Source organism: Polyodon spathula, chromosome 26 (genome assembly GCF_017654505.1).
Source record: "Polyodon spathula isolate WHYD16114869_AA chromosome 26, ASM1765450v1, whole genome shotgun sequence".
NCBI classification, from domain to species: domain Eukaryota; kingdom Metazoa; phylum Chordata; class Actinopteri; order Acipenseriformes; family Polyodontidae; genus Polyodon; species Polyodon spathula.
This window is the reverse complement of record NC_054559.1, coordinates 7,392,441-7,407,783: the sequence shown is the minus strand read 5'-3', so window position 1 is coordinate 7,407,783 and position 15,343 is coordinate 7,392,441. Positions and strand designations below refer to the sequence as shown.

General features: G+C 39.1%; 1 protein-coding gene across 2 annotated transcripts in view; it reads right to left on the bottom strand.

Annotated features, from left to right (window-relative positions):
- Positions 1–15,343, bottom strand: part of LOC121300999 (ankyrin repeat and fibronectin type-III domain-containing protein 1-like) — a 271,767-nt gene that overhangs the window by 20,649 nt on the left and 235,775 nt on the right. For both annotated transcript variants that reach the window (XM_041230055.1, XM_041230056.1), the window contains 3 exons: positions 7,588–7,795; positions 2,953–3,150; positions 707–820 (listed from right to left, as the gene is read on the bottom strand). In XM_041230055.1, coding sequence (XP_041085989.1) covers positions 707–820; positions 2,953–3,150; positions 7,588–7,795 — 520 coding nt within the window. The remainder of the gene's footprint in view (positions 1–706; positions 821–2,952; positions 3,151–7,587; positions 7,796–15,343) is intronic.

Below are 15,343 nucleotides of genomic sequence, written 5' to 3'. Positions count from 1 at the left end.
CCCTGCCTTAAAATGAGTTGGCAGTCTTAGCCAATACTTGTAGCACACAGCACATAGACTTAGTTGGAGGCTAAAGCCCTTATAAAAGTTTACCACAGCTTTTCCAGGGTTATACTATGCTTCTGCCATAGCTTGCCATGTTTTTTTTAAACGCTTTACCATAACTCCACCACTGGGTCTTACAATGCTTAACTACACCATGCTTCCGCTGGGCTTTATTGCACTAGACAAAGTTTTGGGACCATTCAGCTACTAGAAAGCATAGGCATTGATGGGCTGACTGGCCTCGTGGCATTCGGAAATATATTAAGTCATGTCTTAAAGGATCCAACCATATCCTCTGGTCCTGGTTTCTGTACTGAGTTTAAAGTTTTGACTCAGTTAAACTTTGTCAACTCTTTATGATATTAAAAACTTGAATCAAGTCCCCCTCCTATTCCTTCTTGTCCCAGGCTAAACAGATTCAGTTACCTCAGACTATCTTCTTAACTCATTCCTTTAAGGCCTAGTTTGTTTGCTCTTCACTGGACTCTCTCTCTGAGGCCTCCTTTGATTTATACTGTTTTCACTCTTTGAGATCAGGTTAACACTACATGTCAACTTCTCCTGTAATCTATAACGTGTTACCTATTCTCCTCACTGACACCAGGTCTAGCTGTCTCCACTTTAAGAACAGGTCTGCCCCCTGGCCCACACTCACACCTACCTCGGTACTTGGTGACCACGGCAGAGTTGACACTGAGGGGCTCATGGAAGGTGACCCTCAGACTGGAGCTGCTGCAGACAGATAGACGGACATTGCTGGGGGCCTCTGGGGGACCTGTGTGGAGAGGACAGAGAGGTCACCAAAACATCTCTCAACTAATACAGGGCAACAATGAAGGATCCCACAACCAAAAACAGCAACAGTGTTGTCTACATTTGAGTGACCAATATTCCCCTCTGATGCCACCCTACAATGAACAAAACGGCGGACTAGCTTTCTCACAGATTTCCCTGGATGAAAATGTTTTAAGAATTAAAATAAATACAAGTTTAACATACATCCTCTGCTGCGGCTGTAAATTCAGAATTTGAGCCATCGGTATGACGGAAGAACTGATGACCATTACATGCAGTCGTGTGCAAAAGATTTAGAACACTACATTGCTTCTGTTGTTTTGATTTGTTGTGCATATAAAATCGAACCACTGTAACTGGAACATTGTCAAAATAGACATATTAGTGAGTGTCGAATTTAATTGATGACTTTAATAGGCCATTAAATGCAATTAATTTTAAAAGTCACAAATGGTAAAATGCATGAGAAGTTTCAGAATTTGTTTGAGATGGCTAAATAAAGCGCAAAGTGGTCTAACATTTTCACACGAGTGCCTATTATTTCTACACCACTGATTACTGACCAAAAATGTAAATTACAGACAGACGGACATACAGACAGATCTGCTACTCCCCATAATTTACGTGAAACAATGTTAAGTTTTCTCACAGTTTAATAAGCTGTTTTCCAAATACATGCAAACATGGAAGTATGACCTGCAGCTCAACAAATGCAAAGACACAGAATCACGTCCATATATCCCCAGAATCAAATACACTCTATAACTTAGGCTTAATATTACAACTGGACGAGCTGTTTTACAAATATATGGAAAAATGTGTGGGGTGTGCACTATTGCCTCCACTAGGTCTTTATCCCCATCGCAGATACAGACTGTAGTTTTCAACACACAGGAAAACTGCTCCCCTTGGGCTGAACAAGTGACCTTCCCTGAGCTATCAAGCCCACAGCTGCGGTAATGAGCATTATTGCCCACTTGTCCGTCATTGTTTCAACCCTCGGGGCAAAATCTCTAAGTTCTACAAACGCTAGTGAATATTTGTATACTGTAATACAAATGAGCTTCTGAGAAAAGCATTTTATCTTTCTGCACTAGCATGGAACTCATTAGGCATTGCTCAGAGGGAACGCAACCAAACCCTGGTAGTTTTAAGATATCTGGGCACCAACTGCATTTGTTTAAAATGAATCATAGCACTTTTAAATTAAATGAGTACCAGTTGGATTTGAAGTTGTCACACAATAACGATTCAAGCAGCACTTTAACCTCTTTTGTTCTCAATTGTATCAAGCCTTATCTTAAAGCAGTTGTAGCTAACAACCTAACTGTGTAAATATTACCGGTCAGAAACGTTTTATTCTCGATATAGTGGCATCTTAAATGTGCAATACATTTTATTTATTTTTTTTAAAAACATCAAAAACCCCACAAAAGCAAATATATATTCTTTTTAAAATTAGGTTAAACAAATTTATCACTTTCCATGCCTTACTCTCAGGAAATCTGTTTCTGTTTCACTTCCTAGTTCACCTCAACAGTGATTTTGGGGTCAGACCATGTTCTTGACTGCAAAGCATATCAGTCAGTTGGGGAACCAGTTAGAACCTAAAAGCAAGGTCTGCTTATGTGTTTCTTTCAAAACTTAACATACTTGGTGAAAGAAAGTGCACAACAGGTAATACTTATTTTTATAATATATTTATATATATTTCTAGTTACAATCATTTTAATATTTACAGGTGTGATAAGTCGACGATAAATACAGTTATTACAGTGGCCATTTTAGGAAACCAAACAGGTAGAAATAGAGAAGTCAGATTTTAAAAAAAATGGAGCATCACATGTGTAGTTGTGGTGCCATGTACCTAGTATGGCAATGGGTTATACATTGTGAAAAAAAAAATGCAATGGTTTAGGTTTGACGCATGAATTGTTGCTTACATGAGTACACATTTTTTGTAATGATTACTCTATTAGAGTGTTGTTATAATATACTACAACATTATCTGTATTAAATATCTGTATCTTTCACAACGGTTAAACCTTTAGTAAAATTTCTGAACGTGTAAATCTTTAAACTGTGGCTAGTAGGGTCTCTCGTGATACTCACGTGCATGCTCAAAGCCCGCCTTCATGCGTTTGAAGAGCCGGTGCCTCCACTCCCAGCCCTTCAGCTGCTTCTCTCTCTCCGAGCCGTCTCGCTCGCCCGGCGCTTCATTCACTACCCGTGCGGTGAGGTCACTGACTCGCTGCTCCGCTTCTCGGACCAGTGTAGCCAAGTGCAGCGCGCGGCTCTCCAGACTCACGACTGAAACACACCGCAACAAAAATAACGTCAAAACACAAGGGGGGGACACGAGACAGTATGTGTTCTGCAACAGTTTTTATTGCAACATACTACCAGAGAATATTTCCCAATTAAAGAGAAAGGACAGCAGAGAATTTTGGTGATGCCTTTTATTTATTTGTTCTACTTTTTTCTTGCCTTTTTGTGCCTTTGTGAATATGTGCAAAATCGGTATTTTCCCCATAGACAATAATGGAAAATCCGCATAAAAAATAGTATGTGTATAGTTGTTTTTACAATTTTTTAAACTTAAGCACCGTGTTTTATAAACTTAAGCACCATGTTGACAGAGGAAGGGCTGTCAATGCATTTTACTATCATGCAGATATTGAAAAAGGGGAATTCATTTATAAATGAGCCCATCTTTTACCTCACGTCTGCTTGCAAATTGGATTGCAGACACAGAAACGCCGGTAACATAATATTGAGATGTGATTGAGTTTTTCAGATTGCTTTCATGGCACAGATGGCATAAATCCCAACACAGACTGACTGATGATTAAACTCAGAAACGTAGTAAACTTGATGTTGCCAGCTTTGATTAAACCCTCCACCAACCTTGGCTCCTTAAAAGTCAATTGTTTGATTCTTTCAGCACGCCTCATATCTGTTTTTAATTGTCTGTCTTTGAACTGGCAGTCACTTTACGAGTGTGTTCGTCTACTCTGAAATGCCTCCTTTGACTGCGATAGTTTGAAAGGGGAATGACAGAGGGTTCCCTACTAGTTAGGACATCTGCATCCCAGACCAAGACTGCAAATCAAGCCAATGTGCCACAGATATGGTAAACACACCAACTGTATTTTGGGAAGTGGCAAATTATTGGTCCCAGGTGCATTTTTCCTGGTCTCCTTTAGGTGTTTCTGTCTGTATCTCATTCCTCTTATCTGCTATGTCATGGTTCAGGGTTGCAGTAATCATAACAGGAAGTTGCAAATTAAAGGAGGCCATTTGGCACGTCAATTCTCATAGAGTTCCTAATAGCTGACTGATCCCAGAGTGTTGTCTTAAAGGATCCCAGTGATTCTACATATCCACCACTCTGTGTAAAGAGGTATCTCCTACCCCCTGTCCTAGGTCTTCATAACTCATACATTTTAGCCCTTAACATGCTTTTAACACAAATAGATACAGTGACTTGTGAAAGTATTGACCCCCCTTGGCATTTTTCCTATTTTGTTGCCTTACAACCTGGAATTAAAATGGATTTTTATTTGGATTTCATGTAATGGACATACAGATTGGTGAAGTGAAATGAAAAAAAATAAAAAGTGGTCCATGCATATGTATTCACCCCCTTTGCTATTATGCCTCTAAATAAGATCTGGTGCAACCAATTACCTTCAGAAGTCACATAATTAGTTAAATAAAGTCCACCTGTGTGCAATCTAAATGTCACGTGATCTGTCACGTGATCTCAGTATATATACACCTGTTCTGAAAGGCCCCAGAGTCTGCAACACCACTAAGCAAGGGGCACCACCAAGCAAGCGGCACCATGAAGACCAAGGAGCTCTCCAAACAGGTCAGGGACAAAGTTGTGGAGAAGTACAGATCAGGGTTGGGTTATAAAAAAATATCCAAAACTTTGAACATCCCACGGAGCACCATTAAAGCCATTATTAAAAAACTGAAAGAATATGGCACCACAACAAACCTGGCAAGAGAGGGCCACCCACAAAAACTCACGGACCAGGCAAGGAGGGCATTAATCAGAGAGGCAACAAAGAGACCAAAGATAACCCTGAAGGAGCTGCAACGCTCCACAGCAAAGATTGGAGTATCTGTCTGTAGGACCACTTTAAGCCGTACACTCCACAGAGCTGGGCTTTATGGAAGAGTGGCCAGAAAAAAGCCATTGCTTAAAGAAAAAAATAAGCAAACACGTTTGGTGTTCGCCAAAAGGCATGTGGGAGACTCCCCAAACATATGGAAGAAGGTACTCTGGTCAGATGAGAATAAAATTGAGCTTTTTAGCCATCAAGGAAAACGCTATGTCTGGCACAAACCCAACACCTCTCATCACCCCGAGAACACCATCCCCACAGTGAAGCATGGTGGTGGCAGCATCATGCTATGGGGATGTTTTTCATCGGCATGGACTGGGAAACTGGTCAGAACTGAAGGAATGATGGATGGTGCTAAATACAGGGAAATTCTTGAGGGAAACCTGTTTCAGTCTTCCAGAGATTTGAGACTGGGACGGAGGGTCACCTTCCAGCAGGACAATGACCCTAAGCATACTGTTAAAGCAACACTCGAGTGGTTTAAGGGGAAACATTTAAATGTCTTGGAATGGCCTAGTCAAAGCCCAGACCTCAATCCAATTGAGAATCTGTGGTATGACTTAAAGATTGCTGTACACCAGCAGAACCCATCCAACTTGAAGGAGCTGGAGCAGTTTTGCCTTGAAGAATGGGCAAAAATCCCAGTGGCTAGATGTGCCAAGCTTATAGATACATACCCCAAGAGACTTGCAGCTATAATTGCTGCAAAAGTTGGCTCTACAAAGCATTGACTTTGGCGGGGTGAATACTTATGCACGCTCAAGTTTTCTGTTTTTTGTCTTATTTCTTGTTTGTTTCACAATAAAAAATATTTTGCATCTTCAAAGTGGTAGGCATGTTGTGTAAATCAAATGATACAAACCCCCCAAAAAATAAATTTTAATTCCAGGTAGTAAGGCAACAAAATAGGAAAAATGCCAAGGGGGGGTCAATACTTTCACAAGCCACTGTAAGCACTTTACCAGATATGTGGAAAAATGTGAAGTGTGAAGCACATACAACCACCTATACTATATCTCCATTGCCAGGTATTTCAAACCTGGTGTGCAAAGCATTGTGAAAAGCAGCACATCTGTTTCCACTTAAACAATTTGCTGGGAGCCAGGGATTGCCGACTTTAGTAGAAGGTCACTCACATTTTTTGGTCAGTCAGAAGAAAAACAACTTATTTCAAAACCCTTGTCAATATAACTGAGAGCTCTGAGAAGAGGTGCTGGACTGATGCTGCCACTGTCCATGCAAAGTTTCATCAATTTTGTCCAAGAAGTTCTGAATATTTAGCCCTTATTAGCATTAGCAATTATGAGATCAGAACATGGTTTGGGTAAAATTTGTGCTGTTGCTGCATATTAAAGGAAATTCTATCTGTGCATCAATTAGCTAGAAGGAACTTGAGCGCTTTCTAAAGTTTAAAGGACTGAGTATTTTTGCGCTTATCATTTTTACTGTGTCATTGACATTGCTATTTTGGTACAGAAGATTACCACTCTGCTGGATTTAGTTTTAACTGGCGTACAACTGATTTACTAATTGGAATGGATACACTGTATGTTGTGTGAGATTTTGTTCGGTGAGAGACAGGTTCCAAATGCTTGAGTCTCACCAATTCAGGAAAGAAAGGAGGTGTCTGCCCTGCAGGTGATGCTTTAGTCCTATATTTTTTTCTTTTACTGAGTTTTAAACACTTAGGCTCGTATTTTGAAGTAAAGGCAAACTTTCACACAGGAAATGTTTTGAAGTACCATACTAGCAAGACCCTACATATACCAACTGTTTAACAGCTCCTTCCTGCTACAAAATTGCTTCTTATTAGTTTTTACCATTATATTTTTTCTATTCATCTCAGATAAAGTGCTCAGTTATGAATGTATGCAGCCTTCTTCAGTTATACCTTCTTTAACTATGCCTTTGCTACAGAGACTGTACAGGGTGGGTGAGTGTTACAGAGCTTTAACAGTCACGGTAAACTGTGTTTTATTACGAAATTAAAAAACGCTGTTGAAGTTGCAAGAGAACAGGTTTTCATTAGAGCTTTTTTTTTTTTCCCTTGTTGTTCTGAATTTGTCAACTTGCCAGACAGGGCCTTCAAAGCAAGACAGAAACCCCTTAAAATGGGAGCCGACGGTACTACACACTGTCTCCACTGAAATTCTGAAAATTAGGCTAATTTAGAGAATATAGGGGTTGATAATGGTGCAGTGGTAACAGAAGTGACAGTCTCCCTATGTTTTACTATACTTTATAGATTACATTTTATATAGTCTTTTCTGGCAAAAGGTTTGATGAAAAAACAAGCCGACTGAAATTTCAATATTCAACTTGTCAAGTCCACAAAGTTAACCCTAGCCAATATTTTAAGCACAGCACAGACATCAAGAACAAAGGTCACCGTTGGAAACTGAGTAGAGACAGAGGCTAGGGGACAGTTATTTACACATGGAGTGTGTAAATAACATGGAAACTGTATTTAACCTGGTGTAGTACTAGACACCATGATTTAAAAAAAAACAAACAAAAATAACACGTTTGCTGTAAATTTGTTTCATAACTGCACATTTGAGATATATGTTGCTCGGTTAAAGGGTGAAATAAAACCTTGGTTAAAACTCACAATGTGGGCTCTCCTTGGCGCCAGCCTGCAGCAGTATCCTAGCCATGGGCACATTGTTGGTCATGATGGCGATGTCCAGTGGGAGTAGGCCCTCACTGTTAGGAGTGTTGAGATCCAGCTCCTCCAGACTGTACTGACTCAGCAGCAGCTGCACCAAATCTAGCTCCTGGTGCTCCACGGCTTCAAACAAGGCTTCATTACTCTGAAACTGACCAGATAGAGAAAAGAGATACACAAAGTAAATTCTCATTAAAACAAAGTCTATCTACACATGTCCTCATAATATCTGTGGCTTTCTGTAAATGTGGAGTACTAGGAGAAATTGGGAGCAGACAGGATACCTATACATCTCCTCTGTGCTAAAGAAGATCCTTAGCAAGTTTCATTACAACAGGATAACTGTTTTTATATATATATATATATATATATATATATATATATATATATATATATATATATATATATATATATATATATACACACACACACACACACACATACACATATACAAAGGGCCTATAGAAAGTCTACACCCCCTTTCAAAATTTTGACCTTTTGTTGCCTTACAGCCTGAAATTTAAATGCATTAAAATTGTTTTTTTTTCTTCATTTATCTACACATCCCACCCCACAACTTCTAAGTGAAAAAAATATTCTAGAAATTTGTAGAAAATTAATTAAAAATAAAAACTGATATAGCTTGGCTGGATAAGTCCTCACCCCCCTTGTAATAGCAATCCTAAATTAGCTCAGGTGTAACTGATCGCCTTCAAAATCACACACCATGTTAAGTGGCCTCCATCTTGTTAAACTGATTTCAAGATAAATTCAGCAGTCCCTCTGCTGGGTAGTGCACTTGAAACCAAAGACTCAACCATGAGCACCAAGACGCTTTCAAAAGAACTCCGGGATGGTTGTTGAAAGGCACAGATCAGAGGAAGGGTATAAAAAAAAATACCAAAGGCCTTGAATATCCCTTAGAGCACGGTCACAATGATTATTAAGAAGTGGAAGGTGTATGGCACCACCAAGACCCTGCCTAGATCAGGCCGTCCCTCCAAACTGGACAAAATAGCAAAACTGATCAGAGAGGCTACCAAGAGGCCAATGGCAACTTTACAAGAGCTACAGGCTTTTATGGCCAAGACTGGTCAAAGTGTGCATGTGACAACAATATCCCAAGCACTCCACAAATCTGGTCTGTATGGTAGGGTGGCAAGAAGGAAGCCATAACTCAAGAGTTTGAAGTAGGCAAAAAAAACACTCAGGAGATTCTGTAGCCATGTGGAAAAAAGTTTTGTGGTCTGACGAACGTAAAATTGAACTTTTTGGCCTAAATGCAAAGTGTTATGTTTGGCACAAACCCAACACAGCGCATCACCCAAAGAACACTATCCCTACTGTGAAGCATGGTGGTGGCAACATCATGTTATGGGGATGTTTCTCATTGGCAGGTACTGGGGCACTTGTCAGGATAGAAGGAAAATGAATGGAGCAAAGTACAAAGAAGTCCTTGAGTAAAATCCGTTGTCCTCAGCATGACAACAACCCAAAGCACACACCCAAAGCTACACTGGAGTGGCTTAGGAACAAAAAAGGTAAATGCCTTTGAGCGGCCCAGTCAAAGCCCAGACCTAAATCCAATCAAAATTTTGTAGCATGACCTGAAGTTTGCTGTCCATCAACGCTCCCCAAGGAACACTCCCCAAGTGTGGAGTATGGTGTGTAGATAAATAGGAAAAAATCCCCATTTAAATGCATGAAACTCTGAGGCACTGACACAACAATATGTAAAAAAAGTTTAAGGGGGTGCAGACTTTCTATAGGCTCTGTGTGTGTGTGTGTGTGTATATATATATATATATATATATATATATATATATATATATATATATATATATATATATATATACAGTGCCTTGCAAAAGTATTCAAACCCCTGACCAATTTTCTCATAATACCAAATTACAAATGGTACATTGAAATTTCGTTCTGTTTGATATTTTATTTTTAAACACTGAAACTCAGAATCAATTATTGTAAGGTGACATTTGTTTTATGTTGGGAAATATTTTTAAGAAAAATAAAAAACTGAAATATCTTGCTTGCATAAGTATTCAACCCCTGTGCTGTGGAAGCTCCCAGTTTGCACCGATGAAAGAAATTGCCCTAATGAGGACACAATTACCTTACCATTGGCCTCCACCTGTGAACCATTAAAGTTGCTGTCACATTTTCTGGATAAAAACCCCACTGTTGAAGGATCATTGGTAAGGCTGTAAATCTGAAGGAAAATGAAGACCAAAGAACATTCTACAGAAGTTAGAGATAAAGTAATACAAATGCATAGATTAGGGAAAGGGTACAAAATAATACCCACGTGTTTGGATATCCCAGTGAGCACAGTTGGATCAATAATCAGGAAGTGGAAGCTGCATCACACCACCCAGGCACTGCCAAGAAAAGGCTGTCCCTCAAAACTCAGCACTCAAACAAGAAGGAGACTTGTGAGAGAAGCCACAGAGAGGCCAACAATCACTTTGAAGGAGCTACAGAGTTCAGTGGCTGGGAGTGGAGTAATGGTGCACCAGTCAACCATATCAAGAGCTCTGCATAACACTGGCCTGTATGGGAGGGTGGCAAGAAAGAAGCAGTTACTCAAAAAGTACCATCTGAAAGCACGTCTGGAGTTTGCCAGAAAGCATGAGAGTGACCCAGCTGCGATGTGGGAAAAGGTTTTGTGGTCAGATGAGACCAAGATAGAGCTTTTTGGCCAAAACTCAAAGCGCTATGTGTGGCGCAAACCTAACACTGCCCATGCCTCAAGACACACCATCCCTACAGTGAAGTATGGTGGTGGCAGCATCATACTGTGGGGATGCTTCTCATCAGCAGGGACTGGGCATCTTGTTACAACTGAAGGAAGAATGGATGGAGCAAAATACAGGAAAATACTGCAAGAGAATCTGCTTCAGTCCGCTAAAAAACTGAAGCTTGGGAGGAAATTCACCTTTCAGCAGGACAATGATCCCAAGCACAAGGCCAAAGCAACACTGGAGTGGCTCAAGAACAAAAAGGTGAATGTCCTACAGTGGCCCAGTCAAAGTCCTGATCTCAATCCCATTGAGAATCTGTGGCACTGTTTGAAAATTGCAGTCCACAAGCATTGTCCAATCAATCTGAACAACCTGGAGCAAATCTGCCAAGAAGAATGGGCCAAAATCACTCCGACACTGTGTGCAAAGCTGGTACATACTTACCCCAAAAGACTTAAAGCTGTTATTGCAGTGAAAGATGGCTCTATCAAATATTAATGTGTGGGGGTTGAATACTTATGCAAGCAAGATATTTCAGTTTTTTATTTTTCTTAAAAATATTTCCCAACATAAAACCAATGTCACCTTACAATAACTGATTTTGAGTTTAAGTGTTTTAAAAAAAAATATCGAACAGAACGAAATTTCAATGTACCATTTGTAATTCAGTAATATGAGAGAATTGGTCAGGGGTCTGAATACTTTTTCAAGACACTGTATACATACATACAGACACGCACACACACACACACAGGGTTCTCCCCAGGAATATAGCCGGAAGCACTTTTAACGTGAAATTGCCTTACCTTAAATATATAATAAGAGAAAGAATTTAAATAATAAGAAGAAATTGAATCATTGGTAATAACCCACCCTAATTTGTACACAGGCTACACTGCTCAATTTACCAACTTTCCTTTGAAGTCTTTTTTGGGTTTCTGGCACAGCATGCTCATCAAACCACCCTATTCCTTGCTGTAAAAAAAGCCATTTCCACTTTTTTCCCCCACATATAATACCCACAATCACGAAGTTCCTTTTTCATGCATTGGCTCCTCTTGTGGTTCTTCCAGTTCACTTTCTACAAGCTGCTCTTTGTTGATTATATCAGGTTGTTCTTTTTCATTTTCTACATTTTCTTTTTCTTTTTCATCATCTATTTCAGGTTGGTGATTTCCAGATTCATTGTCACTATTTTTGCTTTGAAAATAATGGGTTATTTTTTTTTAGTACTCATTAAGGTTTCAGCCTCTCGAAGTGTTTAAAACAGAAATCCCACCCCTTCAGCTCTGTGATTGGTTAAATGTAGTGTCAAGACTGAACACGGCACCACAGCTGTTGTACAGTTCCAAATTTGTTTTTCACCGAGCTCACGCAAGTGATCTAGTCTATATATACAGTACCAGTCAAAAGTTTGAGTTCACCTGCTTGAAACCAGGTTTTTCATGATTATCTATGCTTTTAACTGTATAAACTTGTTTATAAACACTTAATATTTCATTATATGGTACGTGTACTTATATAAGCTGATAATCATTAGTGAATTGTATTAAAAAATTAAATTTTTAAATGAAAATGTAAATCTTGTCAATTTCAATGAAATGGTCACCCAAAGCAAGGGGATTTCAGTCTGAAGCCCAAGTCAGTTAAGTCTGAAGTGTGTATAACACTGTATTAGAACACTGGCCTAAGTATAAAAGTGTCTTTGTTAGATGTTCTCTGAATTAACTAGCATGTTACCTAATTAACCTTTTGTCACCAATTATTGTTAACAGGCGAGGATCCATGATTACTATAAATAGTATGGGCACAAGTTTGTCATTCCTGAATGTAATGGATCAGAAAATGGCAAAATACGCTCAGTTAAGCAAAGAAAAAAGATCTGTAATTACTTTAAGAAATTAAGGTCAATCTTTAAGACAAACCGCAAGAACTTTGCAAGTGTTTGTAACTGCTGTGGCCAAGACCATCAAACAATTTGAAGATACTGGCACTTATGAGGACCGAACAAGGTCAGACAGGCCAAGGGTGACCTCAGAATAAGAGAACAAGTTCATTCAAGTCACAAGTCTGCGAAACCGGCGATTAACTGCTCCTGAAATACAAGCTCAGCTAAATGAAGTACAGATACTAGAAGTACAGATGTTTCAACATCAATTGTTCAGAGAAGATTGTGTGAAGCTGGCCTAACTGGAAGAATTGCTGCAAATAAACCATTGTTAAGAGTGCAGAATAAGAGGAAGAGACCTGCCTGGGCCAAAAAACATAGACATTGGATGTCTGAGGAGTGGAAGTCGGTCTTAGGGACCGATGAGTCAAAATTTGAAATATTTGGGTCCAACCACCGAGTATTTGTAAGACACAGAGAGGGTGAGCCTATGAGTTCTGCATGTGTGGTTCCCACTGTCAAGCATGGAGGAGACAGTGTCACGGTCTGGGGTTGCTTTGCTGGTGACAGAGTTGGTGATCTTTACCAAGTCCATGGCAAGCTCAAGCAGCATGGCTATCATAGCATACTTCAGAGGCAAAAATCATTCCATCAGCGTTATGGCTAGTTGGGCAGCTCTTCATTCTTCAGCAAGATAATGATCCGAAACACACGTCAAAATTGTAGAAGAACTATCTGGCGAAGAAGGAAAGTGAAGGACAACTCAATCTAAAGACCTGGTCTGCCCAGTCTCCAGACCTCAATCCCAAAAAACTTGTATGGGACGAACTGGACAGAAGAGTCAAAGCAAAGCTACCCACAAGTGCCCTACATCTCTGGGAATTGCTGCAGAAGAGCTGGGAAGACATTAAGGGTGATTTCCTGCTAAAACTTGTTAACCGAATGCCTCATGTTTGTGATGCTGTTATTAAGGCAAAGGGTGGCTATTTTGGTCAATGGTGAGGCATTAAAAAGGCAGAGGGCTAGGGATCCCCTTGACCCCAACTGCTGTAAAATCTTATTAATGTATTCTAATTATTACTATTATTATTAGTTTATTTGGCAGACACCTTTATCCAAGGAGACTTACAGGTGTTACAGAGCAATACAGGGTTACAATGGAAGCTTAATATTTAAATAGTGTAATTTACAGTAAGTGCAAATAATACTACTAAAATACAATATGAAATAGGAAGCAACAAGTTATATCTACAATTACATATTAGTAGTGCTATAATGCAATGATCAGCTGAGGACCAGGTAACGTGGCAGCAAGTCAGGTAATTCAAGTACAGTCAAAATAGGTTTTACCCCAGTTTGGCTGCTAAATGCATTTTCCCCACTAGCTAACAGACAAAAGAAAACAGTAGGTCATCATAGTTTATTCTAATAAACTTAACTGTTACACACTGCCAGTGTATGTTTAAAAATGCAATGTATACAACATTAATATAGCATTTAGATTTCAAGACCACGTCACTGACATACTTTAGATTAAATATTTTCTAAACAAAAGTTGTTATGACAGGAGAAAGGCAGACAAAATCAAATACATCTTAACTTGATTTGTTCCCCGAGAAAGGAAGTCTTATCATAACATGAAACTTTAAAAAATATATCTCACTTTACAGACGCTACAGGTGTCACAATGCAACGAGCATACGGGAACGTAGTGTCTTCTGGGAATAGTAGTTTATCTGGTCCACGCTGAGGTGTTTCCAATCAGCAGAAAACTACAACTCCCATCATCCATGCATGTCAACACTTGTTGGCTTCGAGTTTTAATTTTTGATCAATTTGTTTTTAATTTTTCTGCCGTTGTGACAGATTTATTTTTTCTGGTCACTTTTTAAAATCTCCTTCAGAAAACTGAATGCCAAACCGAGTGATGCAATTTCCACTGTTCAACAACTCCAGCAAAATCAAGCACACTCAACAGCAGTGCATCAGCAGGGGGCAGGAGGGTTTGAGTTGGTCCTCCAATAAATACCCGGGATTACACCACGTCATCTGCCACTGCTACTACTGTACTGCACAGATAGGAGTTTATAAGAGAGGCTTATCTCCTCTAATGAAAACACGCTCTCTGAGATCCAGAATTGCTGTTAATATAGGAATGTTGATTAGGGTTTAGGTTAAAATGTCATTTTGTTAAAAATGAATTTGATTTAATTTTATTGAACATTATAATGCTACACAACAATACAGTAGAACTTCTTTTATCCACAATCTGTTCATACGCGACTTCCCTGATGAGTTTTATCTTTTAAATACAGTACATAATTGCCAAAGTAGACCTAATGCCCACGGTGCACACACACAAACACACATACACACATAAAGACACATGCCTCAGTCTAACCTGTGGAGTCAACGCCAAGACAAGCAGCTCTACAGATTCCAGGATTCATGTCTTGGTATGAACAGCAGAAGGATTCTGTGAAATTAGTTCTCCTGAGGCAGTTACTTAGTGAAGCACAGCAAACATATTTTGACTCACTGAAACAAAAGACTATGATGGACTTTGTCAAGGTTCAAAATATATCAATTTTCAAATATTTTGCAACATTAAAATATATTTTTAAATATATTCTTTTTTTATAAGAGCAAAAAGTCAACTGACAGGTTCTTTTTGGTATTGCCCAAAAGTGACATAGTGAGAACTGCTAAAATTCAATGAATATATTTAAAAATACAGTGGCTTGCAAAAGTATTCAGACCCCTGACCAATTCTCTCATATTACTGAATTACAACTGGTACACTGGAATTTCGTTCTGTTTGCTATTTTATTTTTAAACACTGAAACTCAGAATCAATTACACTATGTAACACAATTTTTGTTCCTGGGTAGTAAGTGTTATTTCCTAATTGCTTATGCCTCAAAAGTATAGAAAATGGCTATTATTCCCCACAAACTTTGCTTTTGTGACCAGGACAGTGATATTTTGAAATTTACCTATTTCCAATGAGAAAATCGTTCACATAAAGTCAGAAGAAAACAACATATGAATC